Source organism: Hevea brasiliensis, chromosome 13 (assembly GCF_030052815.1).
Source record: "Hevea brasiliensis isolate MT/VB/25A 57/8 chromosome 13, ASM3005281v1, whole genome shotgun sequence".
In the NCBI taxonomy this organism is placed as follows: Eukaryota; Viridiplantae; Streptophyta; class Magnoliopsida; order Malpighiales; family Euphorbiaceae; genus Hevea; species Hevea brasiliensis.
The window spans coordinates 89,802,946-89,819,110 of NC_079505.1; the positions used below are offsets into that span (position 1 = coordinate 89,802,946).

General features: G+C 36.3%; 1 protein-coding gene and 1 pseudogene across 1 annotated transcript; both read right to left on the minus strand.

The window, feature by feature from the left end:
• Positions 1-428: 428 nt before the first annotated feature.
• On the minus strand, positions 429-15,972 carry LOC110662030 (uncharacterized; annotated as a pseudogene).
• Positions 7,624-8,787, minus strand: LOC110661992 (uncharacterized). Its single transcript, XM_021820857.2, has 2 exons — positions 8,058-8,787; positions 7,624-7,746 (listed from the first exon to the last, which is right to left on the minus strand). Exons 1-2 carry the CDS (start codon positions 8,635-8,637, stop codon positions 7,718-7,720), a joined length of 609 nt encoding a protein of 202 aa, XP_021676549.2. The 5' UTR covers positions 8,638-8,787; the 3' UTR covers positions 7,624-7,717.
• Positions 15,973-16,165: the final 193 nt, after the last annotated feature.

Consider the following 16,165-nt stretch of genomic DNA (forward strand, 5'->3'; position numbering starts at 1 on the left):
TATATCTAAAATTTTAAGGAAAAATAAAACATAAACATGGTTGAAAACTCAGATTAAAATTCATAAAATTTCAAAATCTCCATCAGTCTGAAATTTTCGCCTTGCTAATTTTGTATCTAAATCAACAATGATGAAAAAGAAACATGATTTCATGATTGAAATAAAAAAAAAACAATTTTTTTATCAGGCAATTCATATTCCTACAAATCGATTACTATCATAAACAAAATTCACACAGGTGATATTTTTCATTTCCCCGACTCCATGAACTACTAACCGAATAAGCCAGTATCCTTAAGTTTGCTGTAAGTTTGAAAAACTCAAGTAGGTTTCCCATTCACCATGAAATGGATCATAATCCCGTATGAGAACAAAAAAATTAATAAAAAATATGTTTCCACCTACTACCAACTATAACAACATAAAGCAACAAGGATAAACACATTTTACATTTTATTGTCGGAACTCCCAAGGAAAACTTGATTCAACAATTATATACAAGTTAAAAATAAATATTATTTTGATATTTGTGATACATGCACGCAACTTATGAAAGAACAAGAAAGCATGCAGACTCTGGCCGACAAGCCCAAAATGGTGGCAGGCGAGCATATTTTTCCATTCCTGGTCGTTCGTCATTCGGCCGCTCTATTAATTTAAGCAACCTCCTAACTTCCCCCAAATCACCTAGTTCGGCTGTGTCAATGGCTGTCTGGCATAAATAGTTCCGGAGAACATATTTAGGATTTACAGAATCCATCTGAACCTTCCTCTTCTGAACCTTCCTCTGCTCATCTGAAATACCGCTAGCAGCCAGCTGCAAAAAACAGAAAGGGATTGTGTAAAAGATTTTGAATTAAAACCTTGCAAAATGAGAAACACCTCCCTATGTATTCGCAGGGGACAAAATTAAGGGCATAACAAGGACTTTGGCTTTACTAGTGTCAGAATATCAATGGAAAGTTGAAATGTTAAACCAATATGTCAATGATGTGAGTGTCACATCAGTGTAATTTGATCTATAAGACATCTATAGAGATGCATACGGCTGATGCGATGAGTTTTCCCAAAATAGTTAAGGGTATAATATGTATTTAGCCAACAACAATCACATAGCAAGTGCATAATGAAGAGAATATTTTCTGTGTATTTTCTTGAATGAGATACAAGGTATTTATACATAAAGAGTCCTATAATTAAGTATTCTAATTAGAAAGAGATCCCAATAATTATGCTAACTAATTAATAAAGAATATTATATACATAATTATAAGATTTACTTTATATAACACTCCCCCTCAAGTTGAAGAAAATATATTAATCATGCCCAACTTGTTACAAATGTAGTCAACCTGAGCCCTATTCAAAGCTTTTGTAAAGATATCTACTAATTGCTCTCCGGTTTTGACATGCTTTGTTGAGATGATCTTCTGTTGAATCTTTTCTCGAAAGAAATGACAATCAATTTCAATATGCTTAGTACGCTCATGAAACACTGGATTTGAGGCGATATGAAGAGCGGCTTGATTGTCACACCATAATTTGACAAGAGATGAGGTCTCAAGACCCACTTCTTCCAGTAACTGACGTGTCCACATAACTTCACACACAGCTTGGGCCATAGCTCGATATTCTAATTCAGTACTCGAACGAGAAATTACAGTTTGTTTTTTACTTCTCCAAGATACTAAGTTTCCTCCAACAAAAATATAATATCCTGTAATGGATCTTCTATCAATCTTTGAACCTGCCCAATCTGTATCTAAAAAGCACTCAATATTTAAGTGCCCATGATTGTTATATAAGAGACCAAGACCTGGAGCACCCTTCAAGTAACATAAAATTTGCCCCAAAGCTTTCCAATGGGTAACAGTAGGAGAGGACATAAATTGACTTACAATACTAACTGAATATGCAATATCTGGACAAGTTACTGTGAGATAATTAAGTTTATCAACTAATCTTCTATACATCTCAGGGTCCTCAAATAGTTCACCACTCCTGCTGTGAGCTGAAGATTGGGATCATCAACATATATTATAAGTAGGATTAGTCCAGCTTTAAAATGTCTAAAAAACACCGAATAATCAAACTTGCTCTTTTGCATACCAAACTGCTGAACTACCTCACTGAACCTGCCAAACCAAGCTCGAGAACTCTGTTTCAAGCCATAAAGGGATTTTCGAAGTCTACATACTTTGCCTAACTCCCTCTGAGCAACACATCCTGGTGGTTGCTCCATATAAACTTCCTCCTGGAGATCACCATGAAGGAAAGCATTTTTGATATCCAACTGATGTAAAGGCCAATCATATCTAGCTGCCAAGGAAACAAATAAGCAAACAGAAGCTAGTTAGCAACAGGTGAAAAAGTGTCAGAGTTATCAGTCCCATAAGTCTGAGCATATCCTTTAGCTATAAGGCGAGCCTTGAGACGAGCCACAGTACCATCGGGGTTCATTTTTACTGTAAAAACTCATTTAAATCCAATAGCTTTCTTATCTGGAGGCAGATGCATCAATTCTCAAGTACCATTAGTATCTAAAGCCACCATTTCCTCTTCCATTGCAGCACGCCAGCCAGAATGAGACAATGCCTTAGCAACAGTTTTAAGAATGAAAATAGTGTCTAGAGAACTAACAAAACAACGAGATGAAGGAGACAATTAATCATAACATACAAAGGAAGAGATAGGATAAGTACATTGACGCTTACTTTTGCGAAGAGCAATGGGAAAATCTAAGTCAGACTGAGGAGCAGTGGATGAAACTGGATCTTCTGACGAAGAAGGTAGTGGAGGATCTGAGTCAAGAGCCTCCAATCTCCTGAAATAAACATGAACAATAGGTGGGCAATGAGGTCGAACATGTCACACCTTACCCCTCTGTAAGGCATAACATGATCCCGTAGAATACATAATAAACTATCGAACTTCACCTACCGATAACTCATTAAGTACCCTACAAGAGATTTTAAAACAATTTTCTTACTTTTGTTAAGTAGTGAACATTTTCTAATAGGTATTTAAAACATATGATTAAAAGTAAATCTAGTTAATATTTTTGGCCCATTTTATTTTTTCGCAAATTTTATAAAAATTTTGACAGAATTCTATCTGTATTTTGAGAAAACAGTTCTTCAAATACCTGTAAAAAGCACTTCTAAAAATTTTTCTCAACCACTACTTCAAATTCTCAATCAATCTCAAATCTCAAAATTTCACCATCAACATTTCTCAATTTCCAAAATTCAATAATTCTCAAAATACTAGCAATTCATCTCATTCAAATTAAATAAAATAGTTCCACTCATATTTCATTAGAGACAAAATAATTTATATATATACATCATTACAAAATTTACATCAAAGGAAATTCTAACTAAATTTTTATTACAAACTTTGTACAAGCTGCTCGAGACCCATTTTACATGTCCATACATTTATGTGCAATACATACATCAAAATAAATATTTATAGGCAGGGTATAAATTATACCCGATAACTTCAAGTTGATAGATCCTCAATCCTCAGCAGCTCAATCTGCTGCTCCTTTAGTCTCTATATCTGCGACAGCAATAAAAGCTATGGCTGAGTACTAGGACTCAGTGGTGCACAATATACTAAAATAATCTTTATGCAAAATATAAATTACATTTATTCAAAAATTTGACTAAATATGAGCATTAAACACAAAACATGAATTATGAGATTTTAATGCAAACCAAGTTCATTTCAAAGTATCAAAACACATTTCATAAAACCCACAGTTAGATCATGCTATTCGAAACAAATAGAATCTCAATAGCCAGAGGCTAAAGAGAAATCACATCACAAGGCTAGCTAGCTCAAATATATGGATATCCATTCTCATCCTCTTCTACTGGCACACCTCAACACTTCTCCAGAGAAGGAATCAAAATTCGAAACTAATTACCCCCACTAGTCGTGCTAGTGAGGTGTTCAAATATATGGTCATGACACTGTGGTTTCAAAACTTATCTTAAAAATTTGCTAAACATTGTCATTTCAAATATACACAGTAACTTTCACAATTTAAATCAAACATCATAAGAATGTCATAATCCAATATTTCACATTATTCAAAACAGTATATAAAAGATGATTATAAAAAGTATACGTTGTGCACAAACCTCAAGCGAGTTGCCTCTTGGCCTCGACTCGATTACTCGGGTTCTTTCCCAGTATTCTTTCCAACTGAAACACACAATTTTATAATGCTTCAGTACTAAAACTTAACATAAACCCAAAATAAATTTAGCTTCACTTTTACCTAGCTCTAACGAGCTAAACTCGACGTTCTTGAAATTTTTGTGTTTCGGGTTACTATTCACTACACCATTCAAGTTAAATTGTTGACTTTTTAAGGCTTAATAGGTATGGGAACTCCAGCTTCACCCACATACCACATTTTGGTCATCAAACTTGTTAGTTTTGGTCCTTTTCTCAAAACTTAGGTCTTTTAGGCAAAATTGCCAAATTTTTAGTTTTGGTGTCCCTAGTTGTACTGTTTCATTAGTCAGTTTACTGTTTGAATTTGGCAAAACTTTCTTCATAGAAAATGTTCCCTATTGTCTTAAGTTTATTCTCCTTTTTGAATCACCCCAATTGAAGTTTTGTAACTCAAGTTAGAGCCCAAATACAGTTACTGTTCATGCTGCAGAATTTGGTTCTGCAGATTTATTGATCCAACTTCATTCAGCAATTTGATAAGTTAAGTCCATAATTTGGTCTAATTTTCTTCATATGAAATGTTCTACTATGTCTTAGGTTTCCATCGGTTCAAGAATCACCTAAATCAGAGTTTTCTAGAGAGAGTTATAGCCATTGAAACTTTACTGTTCATATGACAAATCTGCAGTTCTGCAGGTTCAGGTCACCAACTTTGCTCAGTAATTTGAGTGGGTTAATGGCATAATTTAGGTTTGTGTTCTTCATGAAAATTTTAGATCTATATCTCATCTAACCATTGGTAAAATTTCAGGTCATTTTGACCTGCCTAGCTCGAGTTATGACCAAATGAACAAACACTGTTCATTTGGTCAGTTTGTGCAGAGGCAAACTGTGATTTCTTAACTTTGGTCAATTTGTTCACTAGGTTTTAGTCACTTTTTGGGCATGCTTCCTAAATGAAAATTGTGTCATTTAGTGCTTATTTTCATTTCCAATTGGTCTCATACCAATTGGACTTGCAAAATTTCATTTTTGGTCCCTCAAAGTTGACTTTTGGTAATGGTGCATAACCAATCCGAATTTGGCTTTAATTCAAACACTTCTAACACACTTAATTAGGTCACACATGGCCATTTCTTTCCTTAAACTATGTCAAAGACATCATTTAGCACTTCTTCACATTTTTTGTCCCTAAACCCTAATGTCCAAACCCTAATTCACACTAAGTTTTGCATTTACTTGATTCCACGCCTTTAACCATAGTCATTCAACTAACTAAGGTTTATATACCCCTTTCAAACCATTCAATTCATGCAAATCATCCTCATAACCAAGCTAGCCGAAAATTAGTTTAGTCCCTCAACATGAAAATTTTTTTCATGTTTTTATGCAATTAAACTCTTGTTTAACCACAATTTCATACTAAAAATTCAATTCAAATTCAAATTAAAAGAGGAAACTTACCTTAATTGAAGCTTTTTCAATCTCCCTCAAATCTTCAAATTCTTTTAATTTCTTGCTCCAAATCTTCTTCTTGAGGGTCAATTTAATGGTTTCTATAATTATTCTCAAAGATTAGGGGGTGAAATCTAAAGTTTAAGAAGCTTAAATCTAAGCTTTAATGGTAGAACAAAATAAGAAAAGAGGGAGAGAAGAGAGCTACGAGAATAAGAAAAAGAAAAAGTAAAAAAAATCTTTTTGAATTTTTGTTTTTATGCCACATAATTGACTTGGTCAAAGATTAAATTAAATAAAATTTATTTTTAATGTCATGCATGATGTCATTTGGGTGATGTCATAATCCTATTTTCTTTTCCTTTTGTTTTTTTTTTGTAATTATTTAGCTATTTGACTTGGTCAAAAAGGTTGAAAAATTAAAATTAATTTTGACATCTTATATGATGTCATCATCATAATGTAATAAGTCACATTTTTATTCTTTTTCTTTTTCTTTAATTCTTCAATAGTTCTTTAATTTAATTCTTGATCCCGAAATTTTCTTTTCTTCGATTTTATTTGACAGTTAGGTCAGGAGTCAGCTCTCAGGGTCAATTGACCAAATTGCTCTTCGTCTGTTCATCCCAGTTTGTAAATAATTTAATATTTCTTTCGGCTCCCTGACCTAATTATTTAAATGACTTAACAGTTCTTTTTCGTGATTTTCTCTTTTCCACTGTGTTCATAAGGGTCCTAAGGACCGCGGCGTCACATTTTACAGTTCGAAATTTGAGTTTAAAACGACTTTGCAGTCATTCCCGAGAAGGTCACCCATCGCTGTAACTCTCGGCTCGTTTAACTTCTTATGTTCTGTTTTTCTTATTTATACTTAACTAATTGACAATTACTATTTATTTGTGTTTATGGCTTATTTAGTTGTCTTAGATGTGGTTCTAATCCCCTTAATTGTCCAGACCGACTCCGGTCACCGGAACAGTAAAATATACTAGGCTATGCAATTAGGGGTGTTACAGAGCAGGTGCTGGTGCAAGAGGATTCTGAGGACTTGGCCGAGGACTTGACACTGGATGGACAGAATAGACTAAGAGATCATCTTCCTCCCCTCTAACTCTCATAACTAGGAGAGGGAGGGAAGAATGAAGTAGATTCAAAAAAAGGTAACATCAGCAGACACAATATAACGTTTAAGGGTTGGAGAAAAATATTTGTATCCTTTTTGAAGTCGAGAATAGCCAAGGAAGAGACACTTAAGAGATTTGGGATCCAAATTAGTAACATGTGGACGAACATCTCTCATAAAACAAGTACTGCCAAAGATACGAGGTTCAATAGAAAACAAAGATTTAGATGGAAACAAAATCGTATAAGGATTGTCACCATTAAGCACAGATGATGACATACGATTAATCAGGAAACAAGCTATAGAAACTGCATCATCCCAAAATTGTTTAGGGACCTTCATTTGAAAAAAGAATGCCCGTGCTACCTTAAGAAGACGTCTATTTTTTCTTTCAGCAACCCCATTCTAGGATGGAGTATCAACACAAGATGTTTGATGAAGAATGCCCTTTTGTGACATATAGGCTTGAAAATTGCCAGAAATATATTCCTTAGCATTATCACTTCTCAATATACGCACATAAGTATTAAATTGAGTTTGAAACTCAGCACAAAAGACAAAAAAATAAAAAACAATTCCGAACGATTCTTCATTAAAAACAACCAAGTAACAAGGGAATAATCATCAACAAATGTAACAAAATACTTGAAACCAGTTTTAAAAGTAATAGAACAATAATCTCAAATACCAGAATAAACTAACTCAAAAGGAGATAAAGCCCATTTATTGACTCTAGGTGTAGAAGCTAAACGATGGTGCTTAGCAAATTGACATGACTCACACTCTAAGAAGGATAAAAACTGAAATCGAGGACATAATTTCTTCAAGATAGCCAAGGAGGAATGGCCCAAACGGTAATGAATTTCAAGCGGAGTTAAGGTGCTGGAGCAAGTAAGAGATTGCAGTACATATTTATTCAGAATGTAGAGACCACCGGACTCATATCCTCTACCAATAATCTGCTTTGTCGTAAGATCCTGAAACAAACAATAATCAGGAAAAAAGAAAACCGAACAATGTAAGGCACGAGTAAGTTTACTAACTGAAAGCAAATTAAATGAAAATTTAGGTAGACATAAAACAGATGATAAAGAAATAGATGACGTTGGGTTTGCAGTACTAGAACCCATGACATAAGAAGTAAAACCATCAGCTAAAGTAACTGTAGAGAAGGTAGGATGAGACTAAAAAGGTGATAGAAGACTAGAATTACCTGCCATATGATCTGTAGCATCATAATCAATGACCCATTTGGATGAGGAAGATATAAGACATATAGTGAATTTACCTGACTCAGCGATAGCAGTGACAGGGGAATTAGAGGCTTTTAGAGATGCTTGATATTGGAAAAATTGTGCATATTCCTCTACAGATATTAAGACAGTTTTCCCAGATGAGGGTGCAACTGTAGACTCATCTATTGCCATGTTTGCCATCTGAGACCGCTGATTCTTCCTCTGAAGCTTTAGACAATTGTATTTTGTATGATCAGGCTCATGACAATAATAACAAATAACTCCTTTTGAGTCCAGATTAGAATTGGTTTCCCCATTATGCTGATTACTTCTATTGCTTGAATTTCCTCCTTTATTTCTCTGTTGTCCATTCATATTTTGACTAACAAGAGCACCACTAGTAGTTTGTGGAAGTTGGGTACTTTCTGTACGAAGGACACGTGTGAATGTATCATGTAGAGAGGAAATTTCAGAGCTAGATAGGATTTGAGATTTAGCAGTCTCATATTCTGAATGAAGACTTGTAAGAAAACTCATAACAGCCATCTGCTCTCGTTGAGCCTGCTGGACTTTCACATTGGGGTTAAAAGGCAACAAAATATTAAGTTCTTCATATACTTTCTTAAATTCCATAAAATAGGCCGTGAGAGACTTATCTTGCTTCTCAACACGATAGAATGCTTTGCACACATCATAAATACGAGAAATATTTCATTTACCAGAATACAGGAAATCTAAGTAATCCATCAATTCCTTAACAAATTCACAGTGATTAATTAAACTAATTACCTCACTATGAATCGAATTCCGAAGTTGCAAAAACAACCAAGCATCTTCTCTAAGCCAAGCTTGCTTTGTATCATCAGTGGGTGAATCTTTAATCAGATGATCATCCTTGTCAATACTTCGTAAATAGAGCCTGACAGTCTTACTCCACTCCAGGTAATTTGAACCATTAAGTTTGTGTTTCGTAATTTTAGTCATCATTGGAATCACATCAGAAATAATAGCCTTATCGTCCACCATTAGATGAAATTAACAAAATTCTAACACAGATTAATAACCAACTCTGTCCCAATCTTCAAACAAATTCAATAAAACTTAGAAACAAAAGAATTCCGTAAAAACAGAACCTGAAATTGCTCAACAGTGAATTGCCCGAAGGAGAGAAATATTTAAGATCCATAAGAAATGGCCCAAACTGAACAATGAACCACGGAACTAAAATCACAAAGTTAAGGCGACCCTGGGACAAGAGGCGCGACTGTCGAACGTCACCGGAGGACGGCACACGCGCGTTCACCCTCTGACGCGTGGAATAGGGATCAGAACTTAAGAATGGCGCATGAAGGCTACGCGCTTCAAGTCCGGTCACCGGACTTCCAAGGGTGGTCAATTGGCACCTGGGCCTTCTCCTGAGATGGGTGGTGAGACATTGTGATAACTCTATTGAGTTCTCCTAGAAGATAGCACTTGTCGGAGGAGAAGAACCAGAGAAAAAAAATATATTTCAAAAAAAAAAAATTCCAGGCTAGGGAACCTAGGCTCTGATACCATGAAGAGAATATTTTCTGTGTATTTTCTTGAATGAGATACAAGATATTTATATACAAAGAATTCTATAATTAAGTATTCTAATTGGAAAGAGATCCCAATAATTATGCTAACTAATTAATAAAGAATATTATGTACATAATTATAGGATTGACTTTCTATAACATATAACAAACAGTTTCATTGCAAGCTATCCTCCACAAGGAGTATAAGCCACGTGCAATGTGAAAACTGAGGACAAAATTCTATATCCCAAGTAGATAGAAGAAAAGAGAAAAAGAAAAACAGAAAGAGAGAGCAGGAAAAAAAAAATACAAGATTGATGAAGCAATGCATATTTGAGACACACATTTATTGTACCTCCTGCTCATAGGATTGCACCCAGTTGGTCCATGCCTCTTTGCGCTCCTTGCCAATATCTAGCAGAACAGCCTTCAGAGGAACTATCAACTCATCTTCAAGGATGTTTGGACCTGCTTTGATATTGGAAAGTAACCAGAAGAAATTCGTGTAGTCATCTTTATCTACAGCCATATTATTAAGAAGTTTACTGATCAACTGTTTATTGTACTTTGGGAGACCAAGTTTTCTAGTCATTATAGCTTGATACTCATCCATGAATTTTGTTCCATATCTGTAAAAAATAAAGAGAGAATTTTACTAAACTGAAACTCAGGAATTTACAAGTAAATTTCTATTAATAAAAAAGAAATTACAAATACCTTTCCGTGGCATAGTTTACCTCCTTATCATCAATCAACTGGGCACCGGATAGAGAAGCTGTGAACTGTGCAATATTCCACAAACCAATGTCGGGCTGATTTGCAAAACAGTACCTTCTACCAGGAAGATCAGTAGTATTTGGAGTGTAACTTGGATCAAAAGCATCTAAAAAGCCAAAGGGACCATAATCAATTGTAAGACCCCATATACTCATGTTATCAGTATTCAGCACACCATGAGTAAAACCAAACCCTTGCCAGCTTGCAACCAAGGAAGCAATTCGTTCAGCAGCCTCCACTGTCCAAGCTGAAATATTCCATCACATAAAACAGGGAAGACACAAGATAATGAATACTTTCCACACTACTTGGAGAAAAGGATCAGATGGATCAGGAAAAAAATATTAATCAGTGACTCACTAACATAAAGCTGATAAGTGAAAATAAAACATATCCCAGTGTTATATTAGCTGCAGGTGAAGGTCAGCTTGTAGATGGCAAAACACATGTAAAGAAGGAAATGGGAGTGCGAGTCCCCATAAAGCACCATCCTTCTGTCAATAGAACAATAATCATTTAATGAAAACCAGGAGGATGATCTGATGCAAACTGCCCAATCATTACCATCTCTAATCCCAGTGCATAGTGAACTAGATGGAGCATTGCTCAGATACAATTTTGTTATATTCTTCAGAAGGTAGAATGTACCTGCATACTTGTTTGAGGTTAGATCCACAACCGAATGATCTTGATTGCCCGTACTAAAAGATAAGCTCTCACTTTTGCTCATGTTCTCAATGTGAGGAAAATGACGCCTAATTGCATAGTCAGCTAAAGCACAAACAATATCAAGGTCTTCTTTTCCTCTAGAAGCATGTATCTGGTAGGAACCAAAACGAAGAAAGGATTGTGCAACTCTGCAACAATTGCACCAGGTTCTTCCTTTGGATTGCCACTGAATATGCAGACATAAAAACCTGTGGTCAGCATTCACTTGAAAGCATCTTAAACTTGTCATCTAAATTTATTGATCAAATGATTGTTTTTATAAACAAGATATTTATGTGCTCATAGTATAAAGTTCTAGTCTCCATTTCCAGCTGTTAAAGTCACCGCCGCACCCAAGGTCAAGTTCAAAACATGAAGAAAAAGACTGTTTCTGTAAAGAAAACAAAAATACTTGTACATATTTCACATGAAGCTCAAAATTAGAATATTCACATGAAGCTCAGAACTAGAATATCTTACAATTCTTGTGTCAAAGGAGTAAATGTATTTTGAAATCCTATCAAACCTCAGATCTCCCACGCATAACAAAATAGAAATTCTTACAATATCAAACAATTTCAACAGAGCATTAGCGCACAAAGAAAATAGTTACTGTGAAGTGCAAAAAAATATTTATCATAACTCAGATTCTGCTAACATACTCATAGAACATGTCTCTAGTGACATATTTCCCTTTTGTCAGAAGAGAAAGAGCACGAGTTGTTAGGATGCCTAGATGGTGCATTGCTTCACTGCAAAGAAATTCTCGAATGCTACTTCGCAGCACGACCAGGCCATCAGCAAAGCGGTTGTATGGAGTTTTCCCTGCAACTTTATGCTGAAGCTCCCATCTTTCAGACTTTGAATTTAGAACCTCACCTAGTGTTATAGCCCGGCCATCACCCAGCTGACCAGCCCACATGCCAAATTCATGTCCCCCATAGCACTGTGCATATGGCAACCTGCAGAAGAGAAATCAATCAAAGGATGAAAGAAGGAAAGGTGAGAATGTAACACCTATAATTTTTAAATATATTATTTTTGGGCAAATATTGATATTTTAATTTTATTTAAATTTTAGGAAATTATTTGAACTTTTTCGGATTTTCGAAATCGGGTTTGATTTCCTGAAAATATAAAACTTTGATGATTTTTAAAAATTAATTTAAAGACCACGTGGCAAAACTAAAAATATATTTGGAGTCTACGAATTTTTCTGAGTTTTCTGAAATTTTTTTCGGAATTTTTGGACCTCGTTTTTTGTCCCAAGGCAGAGTAAAAATTCAAAATTTTGTATCCTAAATTGAACCGGCCGAATCGAATCGGACAGGATCGGACTGGTCGAATCGGACCGGTCTTCTTCTTCTTCTTCTTCCTCCTCCCCGCGCGCGTCCCGACCTCCCTCCCCTTCTCTCCAGTTTTCTCTCTCCTCCCTCCTTCCCTTGCCGCGCCGCCGCCTCCCCTGCCACCCCAGCTCGCCAGCGCCCATCCCAACCGTCCCAGCCCACCTGTCGCCGCCTGGAACGCCGGAAAACGGAGCCCGAAGCGACGCGACGCGCAAGCGCGCCGCTTTGTCTTCCCGGCAGATCCGGCCGCCAATCGGACCGGGTCTTGTGTCTAAATCCATCTACTCGTCGAGAGCTTTCTATAGGCACCAAGAACACCGAAATCCATTGAGCGGTTTGTCCAATTTTTGCCGGGGAAGTTTTAGCCCATTTTGACTTTTGGGCTAGATTTCTCGCAAACCGTGAACCCCACGAGAAAACCGAGAGTACCAGAGCGCTCCACTCGTCGAGAGCTTCGCGGCGACATAAATTTCGAATTTTTCTAACACCGTTTTTCGGTGGGTCCCACGGAACTTCGCATTGTTTTTCTGAGCATTAAATGAGCTTAGAAAATTCCGTAAAATTTATGTACTAACCCCCGTGTTGTGGACTTCATGTAAGTATCCTCAATTCGCGAAAATTCAACAGTTGTCCAGGTCTGTGAATTTCAGGCCAGACAGACCCGCGACCAGAAAAGTCTCCGATCCGAACTGGATCGAGGTTTTGGATACTCCACCATTATCAGACATCCCGAGCACGTTCCTGAAGTCGGAATCGGCAAAGGTAAGCCCGAACCTTGCTTTTTCGTAAATTTCTAGTGCTTAAATAGGATTAAAAATCCATAAAATATTCTTGGTAGTTCAGAAAATTATGATTCTTTTTGCAATATCCTAGTAATATTGCTAAGGACCGCGGGGCAAAGTTTTAGAATTTTTAGAGCTTGTTTGTGTAGTTTTTGCAAAAATGATCAATTATAAGGACTAAATTGATATTTTACATATTGTGATGGATGACTGATTTGATAGGCCCAGGAGAGGCTGTGTGATGTGATTGAATTGTGGATATATGAGTTGCGAATATAGAAGTGTGTTTTGAGCCCTTTTGCAGGTTGAGTAGGTCTTAGGTATCGGGGAGACTCTGCCAGATTTTCGGCACGACTTAGGACGTATTTAGTCTTTTCATGATTTGTATTGAGTCAATTGTGTTAAATAATTGTAATGTAATTGTCAGGTGAGCCGGGACAGCTTTCTTCCTCCGCTCAGCCGTCACAGTGACCGTTGCCAAGTCTGTGAGTAAAATATTAATTTTAAGATATTATTATATGTTTAAGCATGCCCATGCATCACTTATATGTATGTATCTATGTAGTTAAACTCTAGGCAAGTTTTATGTTGCATTCATAACTGTTAAAGTGCCATGGATGTTATTGTGGTAATTCGGAGCAGTGTGTGTGCGTTGCTGTGCGTGTGATATGGTGTGTACTATGGATAGGACGGGTAGTCACGGCTTGAGATCTTCGTTGGGACCCAATCCTTCGGGGTAGTCAAGGCTTGAGTTCTTCGTTGGGATCCCGATTTGGTTTATTAAGCGAAAATCCGGCTTGAGTTTTTCGCTGGCACCAGGTTGGATTTAAGAGAGCTGTATAGGGGATCAGCTCCCATATATTATTATTGATATTACTGGGTGTGTGAGTGCTCCAAATTACATTTTTGCTGTTATGATGTGAATTTATTGCTGATGTTGCATTTCACTCTACAGGGTGCATTAGTTTCAGATTGTTATAGAGATTATGGTTAAAATTGATATTTTACTCTCTGAGTCGAACGCTCACTCCTGTTCAATATTTTTCCAGGCCACAGGAGGATATTTTTGAGGTTAACCCGCTTTCTCCCTCGCAGGTTATTTATTCATGTTTGTGTAATTTTATAAATTTCTAGAATTTTCGTCTGTGTTAGAAATATTTAATTGATTTGGGTCTATAATATAAATTGTTATTTTGGATCTGTAAAATCATTATCACATGCATGTTTGATAGACTGAACGAGGGAGCTGAGCTCCCATTTATTTTTATGTTGATATGAGTATGTTTTGGGTGAGCTGAGCTCCCCAATTGAGTATTTATTTTATTTACAGGTCGGGTGAGTCAAAAACTCCCCGTTGAAAGGTCAATTTTGTGGCCGGACTCTGTCCGGTTAAATTCTTAAAATTGGGTCCAAATGGACCTTAGAGTTGGGTTAATGAATAGTTAAGTTTAATACGGATATCGGGGGCTTTAGGCTGGCCCAGGTCCTACTGCCGGTCCCACCCATAGGTTGGGTCGTGACAGTGAATGAGAAAATAACTGGAACAAAAAAACAAATAGATACATAAAAGCTTCGTTATTCGACTTTCATTCCAGTCAATCACAAAACAAATTGAACTAGGAGGAAGTCACAAAACTTACGCTCCAACCAAAGGAGTTGCCACAGAAAATAGAAGTGGAAAATCCGGTCTTTCAAATCTGCAATCCAGGCAGGAAAGTTGGCTCTTAGTTGAATTCATACCGAAACAACATATACAGAAGAGATAGAACCAAGTAACCAAAAAAAAAAAAAAAAGTTTAAAGATGTGAAGTTGATAAAGGATTACGTCATTGTTCCCGGTAGATGTATCCAATTTGACCAATATCTGTAATGTTAGAAACTAGCAAATGCGCTTGACCTCCCAACAAGAAGGAACACAAGGCGAAACTCACTCTTTAGGATCCAAATCAAGTAACTCCAGCTACTGACTCTGACCACGTAACAAGCTGAGGATTCTCTACCTCAGCTGATGGAGAAATTTTTGTTAACAAGCATGCAACACCTGGAAAAGTAAAAAACCATTAGAGTATGAATCACTATTGCATCTCAGGCTACAAAATAAATGGAAGAGAACTAAATTTAGAAGCATCAATCATGCAAACCCTAAAGGTAAAAAAAATATGATATTGTTTCAGGACACTGATTAAAATCAGTACGTTCAAATAGAATCGCAGGATAACCATAAGAAATAAATTATTAAAAAAACTATAAATTCATAATTATTGTGCACTTATCCGACATATCCAAATAACAAAAACCACAATCGAAAACGAAAAGAAGAAATTGGAGAACCACGAAAATCAAAGAAACGAAGCAAGAGACCAATACCTGACGCGGAATGTTGTCGGTTCTGGGATCACCAGGCAACTCTGTAACAAAAGAATGGTCCCAATTCAGATCTTCAAGCGTATATTTATCCTTACTAGTATTGTTATTGCTGCTATGATCGTTTTTATCATGAAGACTATCATCGGCGCCTAAACTCTGATTCTTGAAGTTATCTGTGAGCGAGTCGACAGAGGCTATGGCTTCCGGCGAAGAAGAGTCCATGAAAACGCTGCCGGCAGAAGGGCAGGGTCGCTGGGGGAGAGGATAAAGTTGAGAATTGAGGAAAGAGGAAGGGTAGAAAGGGAATTTGAAAGTACGGGAAGAGGAGAGAAGAAGGCGGAGAGAGAGAAAAAGAGAGAGCGAAGATTTTGGAGAGGAATGAGGCAAAAGAGGCAGGGTTAGGATTTGGGATTTGTTTTAAGTACGTTCTGGAAATGCGAAAATGGTTTGTATCAAAATGGAAATGTGAACCTCAAAACGATGACGGTTTTGTATATACGGTGATAATTAAGTACCAAAAATGAAATATTTAAAATTAAATTTAAGATGTATTTCATAATTACTTACTTAAACAAAATAAAATTATTCTATTACTAAAAATTATAAAATGATTTAATAAAAT

What these genes read in the sequence shown, in the direction of transcription:
- LOC110661992 (XM_021820857.2), bottom strand. Translation starts at nt 8,637, where the DNA reads ATGGAATTTAAGAAAGTATATGAAGAACTTAATATTTTGTTGCCTTTT. An exon ending in CACTGCTATCGCTGAGTCAG is followed by an intron (nt 7,747 to 8,057) that starts GTAAATTCACTA and finishes TGTTTGTTTCAG; the next exon opens with GATCTTACGACAAAGCAGAT.